The sequence below is a fragment of the Microtus oregoni genome, unplaced genomic scaffold (genome assembly GCF_018167655.1).
Source record: "Microtus oregoni isolate MIOR12 unplaced genomic scaffold, Mior012 000026F_ref0000081, whole genome shotgun sequence".
Lineage (NCBI taxonomy): Eukaryota > Metazoa > Chordata > Mammalia > Rodentia > Cricetidae > Microtus > Microtus oregoni.
Window position 1 is genome coordinate 3,227,068 of NW_024543085.1, and position 12,595 is coordinate 3,239,662.

At 41.4% G+C, this 12,595-nt stretch overlaps 1 protein-coding gene across 1 annotated transcript in view; it reads right to left on the minus strand.

Annotated features, from left to right (window-relative positions):
- The window catches only part of Pon2 (paraoxonase 2), a 31,533-nt gene that overhangs the window by 1,573 nt on the left and 17,365 nt on the right, over window positions 1-12,595 (minus strand). The window contains exons 3-7 of the mRNA XM_041675548.1: window positions 8,363-8,418; window positions 5,286-5,451; window positions 4,463-4,589; window positions 1,364-1,564; window positions 679-760 (exon numbers count right to left, since the gene is read on the minus strand). Coding sequence (XP_041531482.1) covers window positions 679-760; window positions 1,364-1,564; window positions 4,463-4,589; window positions 5,286-5,451; window positions 8,363-8,418 — 632 coding nt within the window. The remainder of the gene's footprint in view (window positions 1-678; window positions 761-1,363; window positions 1,565-4,462; window positions 4,590-5,285; window positions 5,452-8,362; window positions 8,419-12,595) is intronic.

The window sequence follows — 12,595 nt, forward strand, 5'->3', positions numbered from 1 at the left end:
CTGATTAAATAATTTAGAGCTAACCTTTCCTGTTTCTATGGATGTGGGGGCATTAAACACGTTTCCCTGCTCCTGCCCTTCTAACAAGGATATCACTTAAAATAAATTTAATGAACTGGCTTAAAGCCATTCTTCATCTTCTCTGAAAATACAAAACCTAGGGTGATAGTCCATCTGTCCAAAAAATAAAAATAACGAACTTTTGTTTTAAAAGATACACAATGATCAGTTAGCTTAAGGACAACTATCAAAGCAAGACAGGAAATTCTTAATCAACCTAAAATATGTGTTTATTGAAAATAATAATGGTGGGAAAATCAATTTCTACCTTCATTTATTATTGAAAAAACTGAATGCACATAAATCTTCATTTGAAAACTCAACTATTTCTTTCAACTGTGAAAAGTCTTATTGGGATTCATTAGATGCTGTCAATACCTCAAGGGACAGTCCTAAACCTGATGCCAATATCACTCAATCCACTGCTGGCTGCAATCACTGTCTGTCCTAGTGGCAGCTCCCAACAGATTTGTCTTGCTGGAGGGAATATTGAAAAACATAGATGACTCCCCTGTCCGTACCCATGCTGTGTTTCAGTGTGATGTTGTTACAGTTAGCCCAGCTAGAATAGCACATAGAACAATCAATTAACATCTACACAGAAAACTAAATACTTACCTTTATTTGAGTTAAATTCATATTAGGTTGTTTTTCCAAAACATGGATTTCATGAGCTAGTATGTCAGCAACGTAGACATACCTGTTTAGAAAAGATACTGGTTAACACTTCCTGCTAACAGAGATGTCTTAATGCAGCAGGAAAGAGAAAGTCCTGAAACCTGCTGAGGGTTTCACTGGGATACGCAAGAGAAATGCTTGATAAAGGTCAACTTTTATTTTTCTTTTTAAAAGAAAAAAGGCTTTCAAAATCAGCTTAGTGGTGCTATAGCAATCATGGGGTATTAAATTAGTTTTCAAGAGGTTCATAAGAAAACATATTAATTGAATATATATTTCACAATATTTGCCACTGAAATAACAAAAAAATGGTTGTATAAGAAAAAGCAAGTATCCATCAACAAGAAAATGGTTAAACCAGTTTAGAATTGTCCTTATGATAGAATAATATAGTCAGTAGAATGACATTAATTAGTTAGAAAGTTTGTTTTGAAGGAGTTTTAAAACCTGAAAATTTTCCTTTTGTCTTCTATTTAAAACATCAAGTCATTCTTCTCTAGTGTTATTTAATATGAAAACTATATTGCTACGTATAAAATTAAAAAGGATATATTGGAACCTAAGGGATTGGTTTATCAGGACAGTTTATTTAGGAGAAGTGAGGATACTGCGGAAGGAGCTGTACTTTTTGTCAGGTGAAATATTGATCCCATTGGCTGAGTCGAATCCTTCTGCCACCAATTTCACTTCATCGGGACTGTAGTAGACAACATTTGCCCAGTGTAGGTTCAAGTATGTCTCCAAATACTTCAAGAAAGGATCGGAGAAATAGTGGTCATTGGTGGCATAGAAGTGGGCTGGCCCAACCGCTATGATGTCATTCACACTGAAAGAGAAAAATAGCATGGGGGAGGAAACCAAAAGCACAGATGAGAGGGCTGTCCTACAATTGGGGGAGGGGTTTCCTAAGAGAAGGAAAGCTATAATCACAGGGCGATGGTCCAGTAGATGTGATCTAGAGCCACAGGCAATGCGCTATGGTGACGACAAGGGAGCAATACCATACAGTACACGGCAACGAGAGGACAAGCCCTTTGGCAGTAATGGCAGGATGCTTTATAGAAGGAAAATATCTAGCCAGGTGCAGGGGCACACACGTAATCTCAGAACTTGAGAAGTAGAAGAAAAAGGAACTTGAGTTCAAGCTCAGCCCCCCCCCCCACACACTGAGACTCTATTTCAAAAAAAAGAAGGAGGAAGAGGAGGACAAGGAGAAGGAGGAGGAAAAGGAGAAGGAGAAGAAGAGGAAGAGGAAGAGGAAGAAGGGAGGGGAGGGAGGGGATGGGAGGAAGGAAGGAAGGAAGGAAGGAAGGAAGGAAGGAAGGAAGGAAGTGTTCTTCCCCGGTAGGTCAGGCTGGCTTGGAACTCACAGTGTAGCTGAGAAAAACCTTGGGTTCCTAGTATTACAGGTGTGTGCATGTTTTCTGACACGAACATTACAGTTTTAGCAACTGCCTATGAAGACAGAGCTGCACAGGCCGGGACTGTCAGTAGGCTGTCAGTCACATCTATCCCACCCTCATTTCTTCCGCTGCTGGACTTTCCCGAGGCCCCTTGTTTAGTCATTAGTCAAACTAAGGTTGACTGTTCAATTTCTACCTGCCTCGCAAAGCTGCCAAGCCGGCAATGAACAGACATCCAATAAACACTTGCAGAGGGACAGATGAGGAACTAGTCAGAGAACAGTGCCTCAGGAGGGAGATTGATATGCTAAAAACAATTACCGTTTCCAACCAGTTAGGCATGGGCGTCATTAAATTGAAATTCCAATTATCTTATGCAAAAATTTCTGGAAAAGCTGCTTTCTTCTCTGTCAAATGAAAAATACAGAGCTACAAGGAAGGTATCTTTTCTTTTCGTTTTTGAAAAAAAATTAGACCCAGCCTGACTAGTAATCATACTCCTGTTTATATGGTGTGCGTTTGCGGAAGAATGGCTGGATGCTGCGTGCTTATAACCTAGAAAGGGAAGTAAAGATTAAGAAATATCTATCATGTTTAAATTTAAATCAGGAGTCTAGTGCAAGCTGAGCAGGAGTTCACGGGTCCCCTTCCTTCACACTCTCCATCAGTGTCATTTTGGGAGTCACCACTCCCAACTCGGACACTCAATTCTGCAGAGGCATTAGCCCACACCAACCACGAACCCCCTGAGTGTGCCTTGTAGAAAGCATGTGAGTCCCACTGAAGAGAAGCAGACTACTCAGGGGAAGGACAGGATTTGAGATGAGGGTGACAGTCTTGAAAAGTGGCAGGGTTTATCTTCTGTTCTCAGACTGGGCTTGAAGAGAGACACCTGAAGTCTGGAGTTTCATCATTTCTCCAGGGAGTTCATTCGGAACACTAATCATTCTAAAAGGTGGCATCGGCTATACTTTCCCTTACCTACATGGAAACATTCGTGCACACACACATACACACACACACACAGACAGACACACACAGACAAGCACGCACGCACGACGGAGACAGAGAGGTAGGGAAAGAGACGGAGACAGAGATGTTGAGGGGCCTTTATCTAAAATCCTTGGGAGACTAGAAGTATTTCTGATTTTTTGATATTTGCAGACATAATGAGATCTCTCTTGTGGATGACACCCAAGTCTAAACATGAAATTCATTTACATTTCACATAGACCTTAATTTTATAATATTATATATATATATTAGTTTCTTTTTTCATCTTTCTATTGATTTTATTGAGCTATGCATGTTTTCTCTGCTCCCCTCCCCTCTAACCCTCTATCTATATTAGTTTCTTTCTTTGAGAATGGCATATATTTTTACAGTCTATGTTGATTATATCAATGCTTACTATCTCCTTCTTGGACCTCAATCCCCACAATGTCTCTCTCCCAAAATATATGTTCTCTTATTTATTTTATTTTTTAAAACCCACTGAAGCCAATTAGTGCTGTCTGTATGCCAGGAGTGTGGGACCATCCACTGGAGCATGGTCAATCTATGAGGGGTCACACCCCTCCCCCAAGGACTAACTGCCAATAGATTCTCAGCAAGGGCTGAGGTCTCTTGAATCTATTACCTTCCAGGCTAGAATGCTAACTGCCTGATACTGTGCGGGTTTTGGACGCGGAACCACACAATGCTTTAACATATATATGGAAGAAAATGTCATGTTGTGGAATTTCTGCCTGTAGCATCATGGCTCAAAAAGAGTCAAACCACAGGGCATCCCAGACTTTGGATTTCAGTTTGGAAATGCTTAACCTTCTTAATACACATCAACATTTATAAACTCCCAAACTACATATAAGATATCATATGTTAGATTCTATATTGTGTATTAGCTAATGTAGACGAGCCCTTACAAAAGACAAATCACCCAAAATAATGAGTGTCTGGAAATGTCAGCAATAGGGGATGAGAAGATAGCAGGGAGCAGAGACACTGCCATGATTGCTTGAGGAGATGAGCTCAATCCTCACAAGTCATGGAGAAAAGCCAGATGTTGTAGCACATGCTTACAGTTCCAGGGTGGGTGGAAACAGCATCCCTGGGGCTCCCTGGCCACCCAGCTTATTTTACTAGGCATAAACCACGGGCAATGAAAGACTGTCTCAAAAACAAGGCAGATAACTCCTGTGAAATGACACCCAAGGCTGTCCTCTGGTCCTCGCATGCGCGTGCAGGCACACACACACACACACACACACACACACACATCAGAGATAAACAGACAAATGAGAAGGACAAAAGGAAAGCACCTTGGAAGGAGCTCATGTTTAATTGTCTTCAGGTGCAACAGAGAATTTTCTTCTTCTTCAAATTTAAAAATTTCCACTGTATTCTTGAATTCTGGGTGGTTCACAACAAAGAGATAAACTGTGTCATCTAAAGGATGGAAGGAGCAGAACTAGTTAGTTTGGAAGACATAGACATAGGACCCATGGGCAGGCAGTGACACTTGAATACCGTGGGCATGGGAAGGTTGAAGGCACAAGATTTCCGTTACCCTACTGGATCATTTTCCTTGCTGTCCTTCTGACATTGGCCTGGCCTTAATTCTGATCACTGGTCTCCTGATCTTTAAGAAGGAGGGGGTCCCCACTCTATATACAGAATTCATGCATAATGTGTTCATAGGCTCAATCGGAAATACAGCTCTTTTTAATTCAGTGGTCACAGGTATATGAAAAGGTCAGGAAATCTAAACATTCTTTTGGTTGTTAACTGCTAGACATTTCAAAACGCAGCATGATGTACTGACAACTTAAGAGACTTGTGAACAAGGAGCTGCTAGGGAGACATGGGCTTGTTTCGTTAGAGCATTGTCCCCTTCGTGTGTGGTGTGTTTGTGTGTGTGTGTGTGTGTGTGTGCTATTATATGTGTGTGTATGTGTGTGGGGGGGGGTTATTATATTTATTATATTTGTGTGTTTATATGTGTGTGGTGTGTGTGTATGTGTATTGTGGTGTGTGTGCATATGTGGTGTGTGTGTGTGTGTGTGTGTGTGTACTTCAAAGTTATTTTCACAGCTTCGATGAAGCAGTGTGTGTTTCTTCACCTTGGTAGTTCATAGCTCTTACCATCATCTATGAAAGTGCTAATGCCATGCGGGTTAAATGAAGCCAAATCGAAGCCCCAGCTGATTCTTAATTCCAGTGCCCTGGGTTTTTCTTCCTTGAGATCCATCATCAGTATTCCTCCGGGCTTATCTGGTGCAAAACTGTGGAGCCCAGGAAACTTGAGGCCCTTTGGAAAGAGTGGGAGGAAGAATAAAACAAAAAGGCGTAGGCACCTCCCTGAATTAGGTATGTACCGCACATGGATGGCGAGCAGAACCCTTAGCTAAGGTTGGTGGCATAGAGTCACAGATACACGAAAAAGGTGGGGTGGACAGTTAGGAGCACAAAGGAAACAGAACAAAAGGACAAATGATAATGGGGGCTGGAGAGGTGAACAACAAGCAATTTTGTTGAGCTCGGACAGATACTTCAGTTCTGTTCTCTTGAAGAGCCATAAAACGGGCGATGGACTAAGCCATTCCAGGCAGAACTGAGGGTCAGGAGAGCAGATACAAACTGTGAAACCCATCACAGCCCAGGCCTGCTCTCTGCAGGAGGCGGGAAGGTTTGAGCAGAGCAGACCATAGGTCAGCAAAACAAAAGGTTACGAAAAGGTAACCTGTTGGCATTACCTTTAAAGGACAACCCTTCATGCAGAGATTGGTAGTTTACTCTGCTTTCCATGGCTACCCCACTGACATTTCAGAATCAGGAAAATAGCTCTTTTGCCTCTGCCTTTGCTTCCCTGACATCTGTGTTCCCTCTGCATCTATACTGTGGCGGACTATGACAAACCTTCAGTCGAAATGCTTCCTACCTCAGTCTGGTTCCAAGAAAGGATCTTAGAATGGTTTGAAGGCCTTGTATGGCAGGCCTATCTCACCCTCCCAGGCTCCCATGACCATCTCTCATCTCATCCAGGCTTCCTGACCCTCGTTAACAAGCAAGGATGTTCTCACTTAGAGTTTACTCCCAGACTCACTGCCTGAGAATGCTTCCTTCCAAGATGCAGGGCTCCACCCCTCAGTTTTTTTATATCTGTCCCAGAGGTCACATTTCTAGCGAGGCAGCCTCCAAGTACAGTATTGGCCTCCCCCTCCCCCTAGCTCACTTTCCTCCATTCCCCCTCCTGGTGTCACCAGCATGCATACATTTTAAAGCTGATGTAAGTACTACGTAATAGGTCGCATTGCATGGGGCCAGAGAGAAGTATATAGGAGGTGAAGTGATTACCACTGTCCTCCACACGGATTGGGCACCCAGTTCTCAGGTCTTGTGTACTGTTCTTGCCGTGAACAAGTCTCTTCTCACCAGATGGGCGAGATTAGCACTCTAATCTACCTGAATTCTGGGCAGTGTCCTTAACAGGACATAGCTCATCTCCAACCCCAAATGCCAGCGTGATGCCAAATGCACCAGAACCATCACCCTCCACTGCCCCATCTCTTTGTCTCGTCTTGACCAGAATGGTAGAAACGTAAGCCAGGACTCTCTCCTATTTCCTGCTGGATCCCAGCACCTGAAGCATGGCAAATCAATCAATCCATAGTGTCTCCTTTGCCCTGTCCTGGACCACCATTTTTATACTGGTCTGTTAGTGCACTCTCTAGTTTGTTCTTTTGATGGCTCTTATGTATTCTGGTACCAACGTCCCCCACCTAACACACCAACCCTTAATCACCCCGTGAGTACCTGTGTCTTGGTGGAGTACAGTTAATGACTTGGTCTTTGGTATAGTATGGAGAAAGACTTGGCATTTTATTTATTCATTTTGAGCCTAATTCTTCTACAATTACTGGCAGTCTTGTTAGTTGACTCTCTGGGTCATTTAAATAAAAAACAGAGCCTCAAATTATCTGAAAATCATGACCATGTTTGGATTTTCGGTCCACTTCTCATTTCTTCTTCTTATTGTATTAGGTCATTAGGTGTCCCAGGTGACTGGTGATAGTTTGGGGGCACAACAGTTTTCTACCCTCTTGAACATTAATAGGAACGTGGTTCATATTTTACTGTTAGGAGTGGTGCTTGCTAGGGACTATGGTAGTGCACATTGTTAATCCCAGGGCTGGGAAGGCAGAGGCAGGTGGATCTCTGTGAGTGTGAGGCCATCCTGGTCCACAGAGTGAGTTCCAAGACATTCCCCCCACTCACCTCAAAAAAGAATGGTGCTTGCTGTTGATTTCTGGGGACTCCTCTTGTTTTCAGTTCACTTGAAACTTTTAATTGAGTGACTATTGTATTAACAGCTTTTACGAGTTTGCAGATATTATCTGGGTTATCTGGCTAAGTATAAAATGCAGAGTCCTATTCTTAAAGGAAGCCTTACTGTGATAATAAACCATATGTGAATTCACTATTGTGCTCAGATTATCATGCAGTGTGGTTATATTTTATGTAAATTAAAGGGCACAATGAAAACACAAAGACTCATGTTACACACAAAAACGGACATCAGAAGAAATTCTTAATTTTTGACATCTGTCCATGATTGCCTAGTTTCACACTGGCTGGCCTAATAAGCAGAATAATCCACAGCTGTGTAGGACTTTACACCAAGCCTATGTCAGCAGTTAATAATCCTCTCCCTTCACTTATGCCTCTCAACAGTAATGTGCCTCCAGCAGCCACAGCACTGCGAGAGGGTGATATCTTTTTGTAACTACAGGAATGCCTTCAACTACTCCAGTATTCCTCTGCTTTAAAGATAGGTTTTATTTTTATTTTTTCAAGGAAGGGTTTCTCTGTGTAGCCACGGCCATTCTGGAGCTCGCTCTGTAGACCAGGCTGTGCATCAGGGAGACAAAAGGCAATTGGTCAGTTAACAAGGTCTTCAACTCTACACTCAGAAAAGCTTAAGGACTTTTTTCAGCCCAGACTGACCTGTCTTTTTATCAGGATTTACTTTGGGAGGTAAGGAATTTAACATCTGTTTTTAGTCTATGGGCGGAAATGATTGACCCAGTCTGTCCCCAACGGTGTGTGGGACGAGAAGATGGTACTCACCACACTAAAGAAAGCCAGCCCATTGGGACGAGAAGATGGTACTCACCACACTAAAGAAAGCCAGCCCATTGGGACGAGAAGATGGTACTCACCACACTAAAGAAAGCCAGCCCATTGGGAAGAACATCAATGTCCTCAGCTCCAGTTTCTGCAAGTTCAAGAAGATAAATGCCATCACCAAACACTGCCGTTGACTTGAGATAGCAGAACTGTGGCTTTGTTTACTTTCTCCGAGTGTCTATTTCTTCAGGGATGGTTCTAATTTCTTTTCCAAGGCACTATTGTTTTTAATAAATGTCAGTCTAAACCCTCTCTCACAGTGAACTTCTGACTTTAAATGCTAGATATTTTATGTTTACTCAAATCAAAGTCAAGTTATCACCACATTTCCTAGTTCGATACAGAACAAGTTGACATCTGCACACTTGTAGGGTAAACATCCAGATGTCTGAATAGAAGTAATTGACAACAGGGGAATATTACTTCCACAAGGAAGAACCCACAGTCATTTAACCATGCAAATCTCCTGTTCCCCTCTCTGCTCATTCAGTCTGAAGCAAAAAGACATTTTTCTCATTAACAGAGAGAAAACACCTGGGATTACATATTCCCTCTCAAAAAAAAAAATGGAAAAGAGACTGTGGTTATTTGTTTTCATAAGCAATAGAACTTTCAATTTAATCTTAAAATTTAAAGAAAAACTAGCAAAATAAAATTAATGAAAAGTACCATGGACCCATGCCCACTCCAGCTTCTGACTTGAGTCTCTGGGCCAGGCTACAGTTACTATTGATTGCTATTGAATGTGTACAGTATCCTCCACACAGCACAGCAAAGAATTAGCCAGAAGACAATCCTCACTGCCTACTTATACACATTTCGCAGATAGACAATAGAGATCTAAACACAAGAAAAGGTTTAAAAACTCCTTTTATTAAGCCAAATCATGACACATTCTTTCAGTCTACAAGATCCAATCTTCCTCCTGAAGACCACTCCAAAGGTTATTTATTCCTGAGAAAATTTCTAGGCTGTTGAAACCAAAAGCATTTATGCCACCATCCTGGTTTTGATTCATGACTCTGCCCATAGGTTGGTTTTTTCCCCCCTAGTATCCCTTACTTGATCATAGAACAGGAAAGGAAAACATAATTGAGAACACGGAGCACGTTTATAACAGGGACCCCCTGTTGGGTCCTCAGAAGGAAGTCTTAGAAAAAGATGCTTAAGCATGTTCTAGCTGTGAGGAGGGGATCCTGGGTCCCTGAGGGCCACAGATGGGCTCCAGAGAGTCTATGAACCTGCTTAAGTTCTGTGCATTGAAAAAAAAAGTCATGTTTACATTGCAGATGAGAACTGGTCTGTAACAAGCCGACCCTGGTTTTGCAGAAGATCCATGCAAGGGTCTGTGATAAGCCCCGATATCTAAGAATCACCAGACATTCTGCTATGTTCATCTCTGACATGACATGCTATGTTCTAACTGTTATCTAGGAAGCCCATGCTGGAGTTGAAAGAAAGAAAAGAGACTCTAACATGTTTAATTCAGTTTGGGAGTTATCTATCATTGCCCAAAGGTGGTCCACAAAGGTGCACAGAGACAAACACATACATGCACACAATTCCAGTCTAAGGATTTTTTTTCTGGGACCAGGTAGAAGAAATTCAATTAATTTCCCCCCTGAAAGTCATTTAAGAAAATTTAATTTCGTGTACATATTCACACTTATAAAAAGGATGACAAGAACATCACCACTGTTGCCTGAGTGGAAGAAGGATGAGCAAGTTTTGTTTCCTACTTTACTCCTGCCTTTCAAACTTTCTAAAGGCTACAGATAGAGCCTTGTAAAAAGATTCATGCCTGGAATTCGGGGGGGCTGTTCAACCACCAACCCCCAAACTAAATGCACATATAAGGAAAAGAACAAATAATTCAATAACAAGATAAGGATACAATTTTCTACAAATACCAGTAATGTATTAATAACTAATAAGACAAATTTAAAAGATACTTCCATTTAGCCACATTGTACCTTTCCCCCTGCGTTTAATCCTATGGTCTCACTCCAGTGAGGAAACTGAATTTTGTGTCTTGTTTTTTGGGAATATTTTCGAGATCATCTTGCCCATGCTCATGTCTATAGCTAATATCTCAGGAGTTTTTATCAGCTCCCATCACCCCTTCCGTGACTCCAAGTGAAATCATTGCCGCGGGAAAGAGCTTTCTCCTTTCTGCAGTGATAGCCGCTAATGTAATTCAGTGCTTACGAACGATGCGCTCTTTGTAAGTCATTTCCATAATTTCAGAACACGGAGAAGCAGTATCACTTTCTCATATTTTCTATAAGAAGAAGGAGCCTGTGAAAGGTTAAGCAAATTATAAATCAATCAATCAGTGTCTCCAACTGGGAAGGTGGGATTGGAGTCCTTTGGTATGACCTACAAGAAGCAGCTTATTAGTGAGTAAACTTTCCGTTAGAACCATAGGCTGGTTTCCCCTAAACACACTTGGGCAGCAAGATCACTCAAAGGGCAGAGCTTGCCACACAACCTAACTATCTGAGTTTTAGTCCTGGGACCCAAAGTTGTCCTCTGACTTCCACACAGTGATCAATTAATAATAAAGAAGTAAATAAATAAATAAAATAGATTTCACTTTGTAAATTCAGTCACGGACAACACCATATTTGGGTGTTTGCTTTCATGTCTTTTACTGAAATCATCATCAATTTCAAATCTTGAAGCTTTCATTAAAGCCCCCTTTAAAGGCCTTTGTCTAGGGGTTCCTCTCAATCAGCACATCTGGCTTTGGATCCCTCTTCCTACGGCCACTGTTTACCTGTGTCAGAGAAGGCCGCTGGTGTTAGGATCCCACACTCTCTCCTGCTCCCCTCTTAGCAACAGACACCTGCAACACAGCTCCACAACTGTTTGCTGGCATTGAAGACCACGTGTTTAAGTTCAAATCAGCAGGGCACAAGGATAAAGGATATCCACAGCTATTGGGCAAAATGAGATTTAAAACAATCTGTGTACATTCTTCTTTCCTACCCTTTCCCGAATTGAAATGCCAACAAAGGAGTTAGTTTGTAATCTTGTACAAAAATGTAGGTGATATGTTGGGGACAGTTTTATTACATCATTAACATTTGCTCCTGAATGTTGACATGAAAAGCAGCCACCTGATCACTCCAAGCCCTTTCCTAGACAATGTAATAGAAAAATCAAAACAAACCTCTTTAGTCACTGTAACTTTCTGACAGCTACATAGGCCTTAATAAAACAAAAAGGGTATATCTGTATTACTGTAGCCTGCCTAGTATTATTGTTATTATCATTATTATGTTCCACTTTTGTAACTCAATTTAGTCTGAACTTTTCAAACTAAACCAAGGTAGCCTTACATTTATGGTGTTCCTCCTGTCTCGCTTCGCAAGTTTCAGAATGACAGGCCTATGTACCACAGCCTCCCTCTTTCTAAATTTTTGATTCAATACTCTGGTACAAAATGCCAATCCCTCAGAAAAAAATATAATACATCAAAAACAGAATTTACAATATCTGCATAATTATCTAGACTCCTTGGCTCTCAGGTTCTTAGGTGTCATACTAAAGAAAAAAGGAAACATAAATCTGCGTTTCATTGGCTTGGACTTACTTGTCTAATTTTTACATATGTAGATTGTGGAGTAGATGGTAAAAGCTCTAAACCCAAAATGGAAGAGAAGGAGGTGCGGTAATTGAGAGATTAGAAACTTTGTCTTGAGTTAGAGAGTTGGCTCCGTGGTTAAGAGCACTGACTGCTCTTCCAGAGGACTTGGGTTCAATTCCCAGCATCCACATGGCGGTTAACAACTATCTGTAATTCCAGTTCTAGGGAACCCAACACACATGGCAAGACATCAATGTACATGAAATAAAAATAAACAATTTTTTTTAAACAAGAAAAAAATTTTGTCTTAGTTTATAACTCTGAATGTCTAGTTTTTGCAAAATAAAATTGTTTTGAATCTTTTTTTTTTTTTTTTTTGGATTTTCGAGACAGGGTTTCTCTGTGGCTTTGGAGCCTGTCCTGGAACTAGCTCTGTAGACCAGGCTGGTCTCGAACTCACAGAGATCTGCCTGCCTCTGGGAGTGCTGGGATGGGATTAAAGGTGTGTGCCACCACCGCCCGGCTAATTGTTTCGAATCTTAATCTAAGCTCAACCTAACCAGTTCCTGGCATTATCTTTTACTATGTAGATACTGGAATTGCACTAAATTGTCAGTATGTGGAAGCTTGCCTATAAGACAGACCAGGAGGAATTTAAAATGCAGTGAGATGT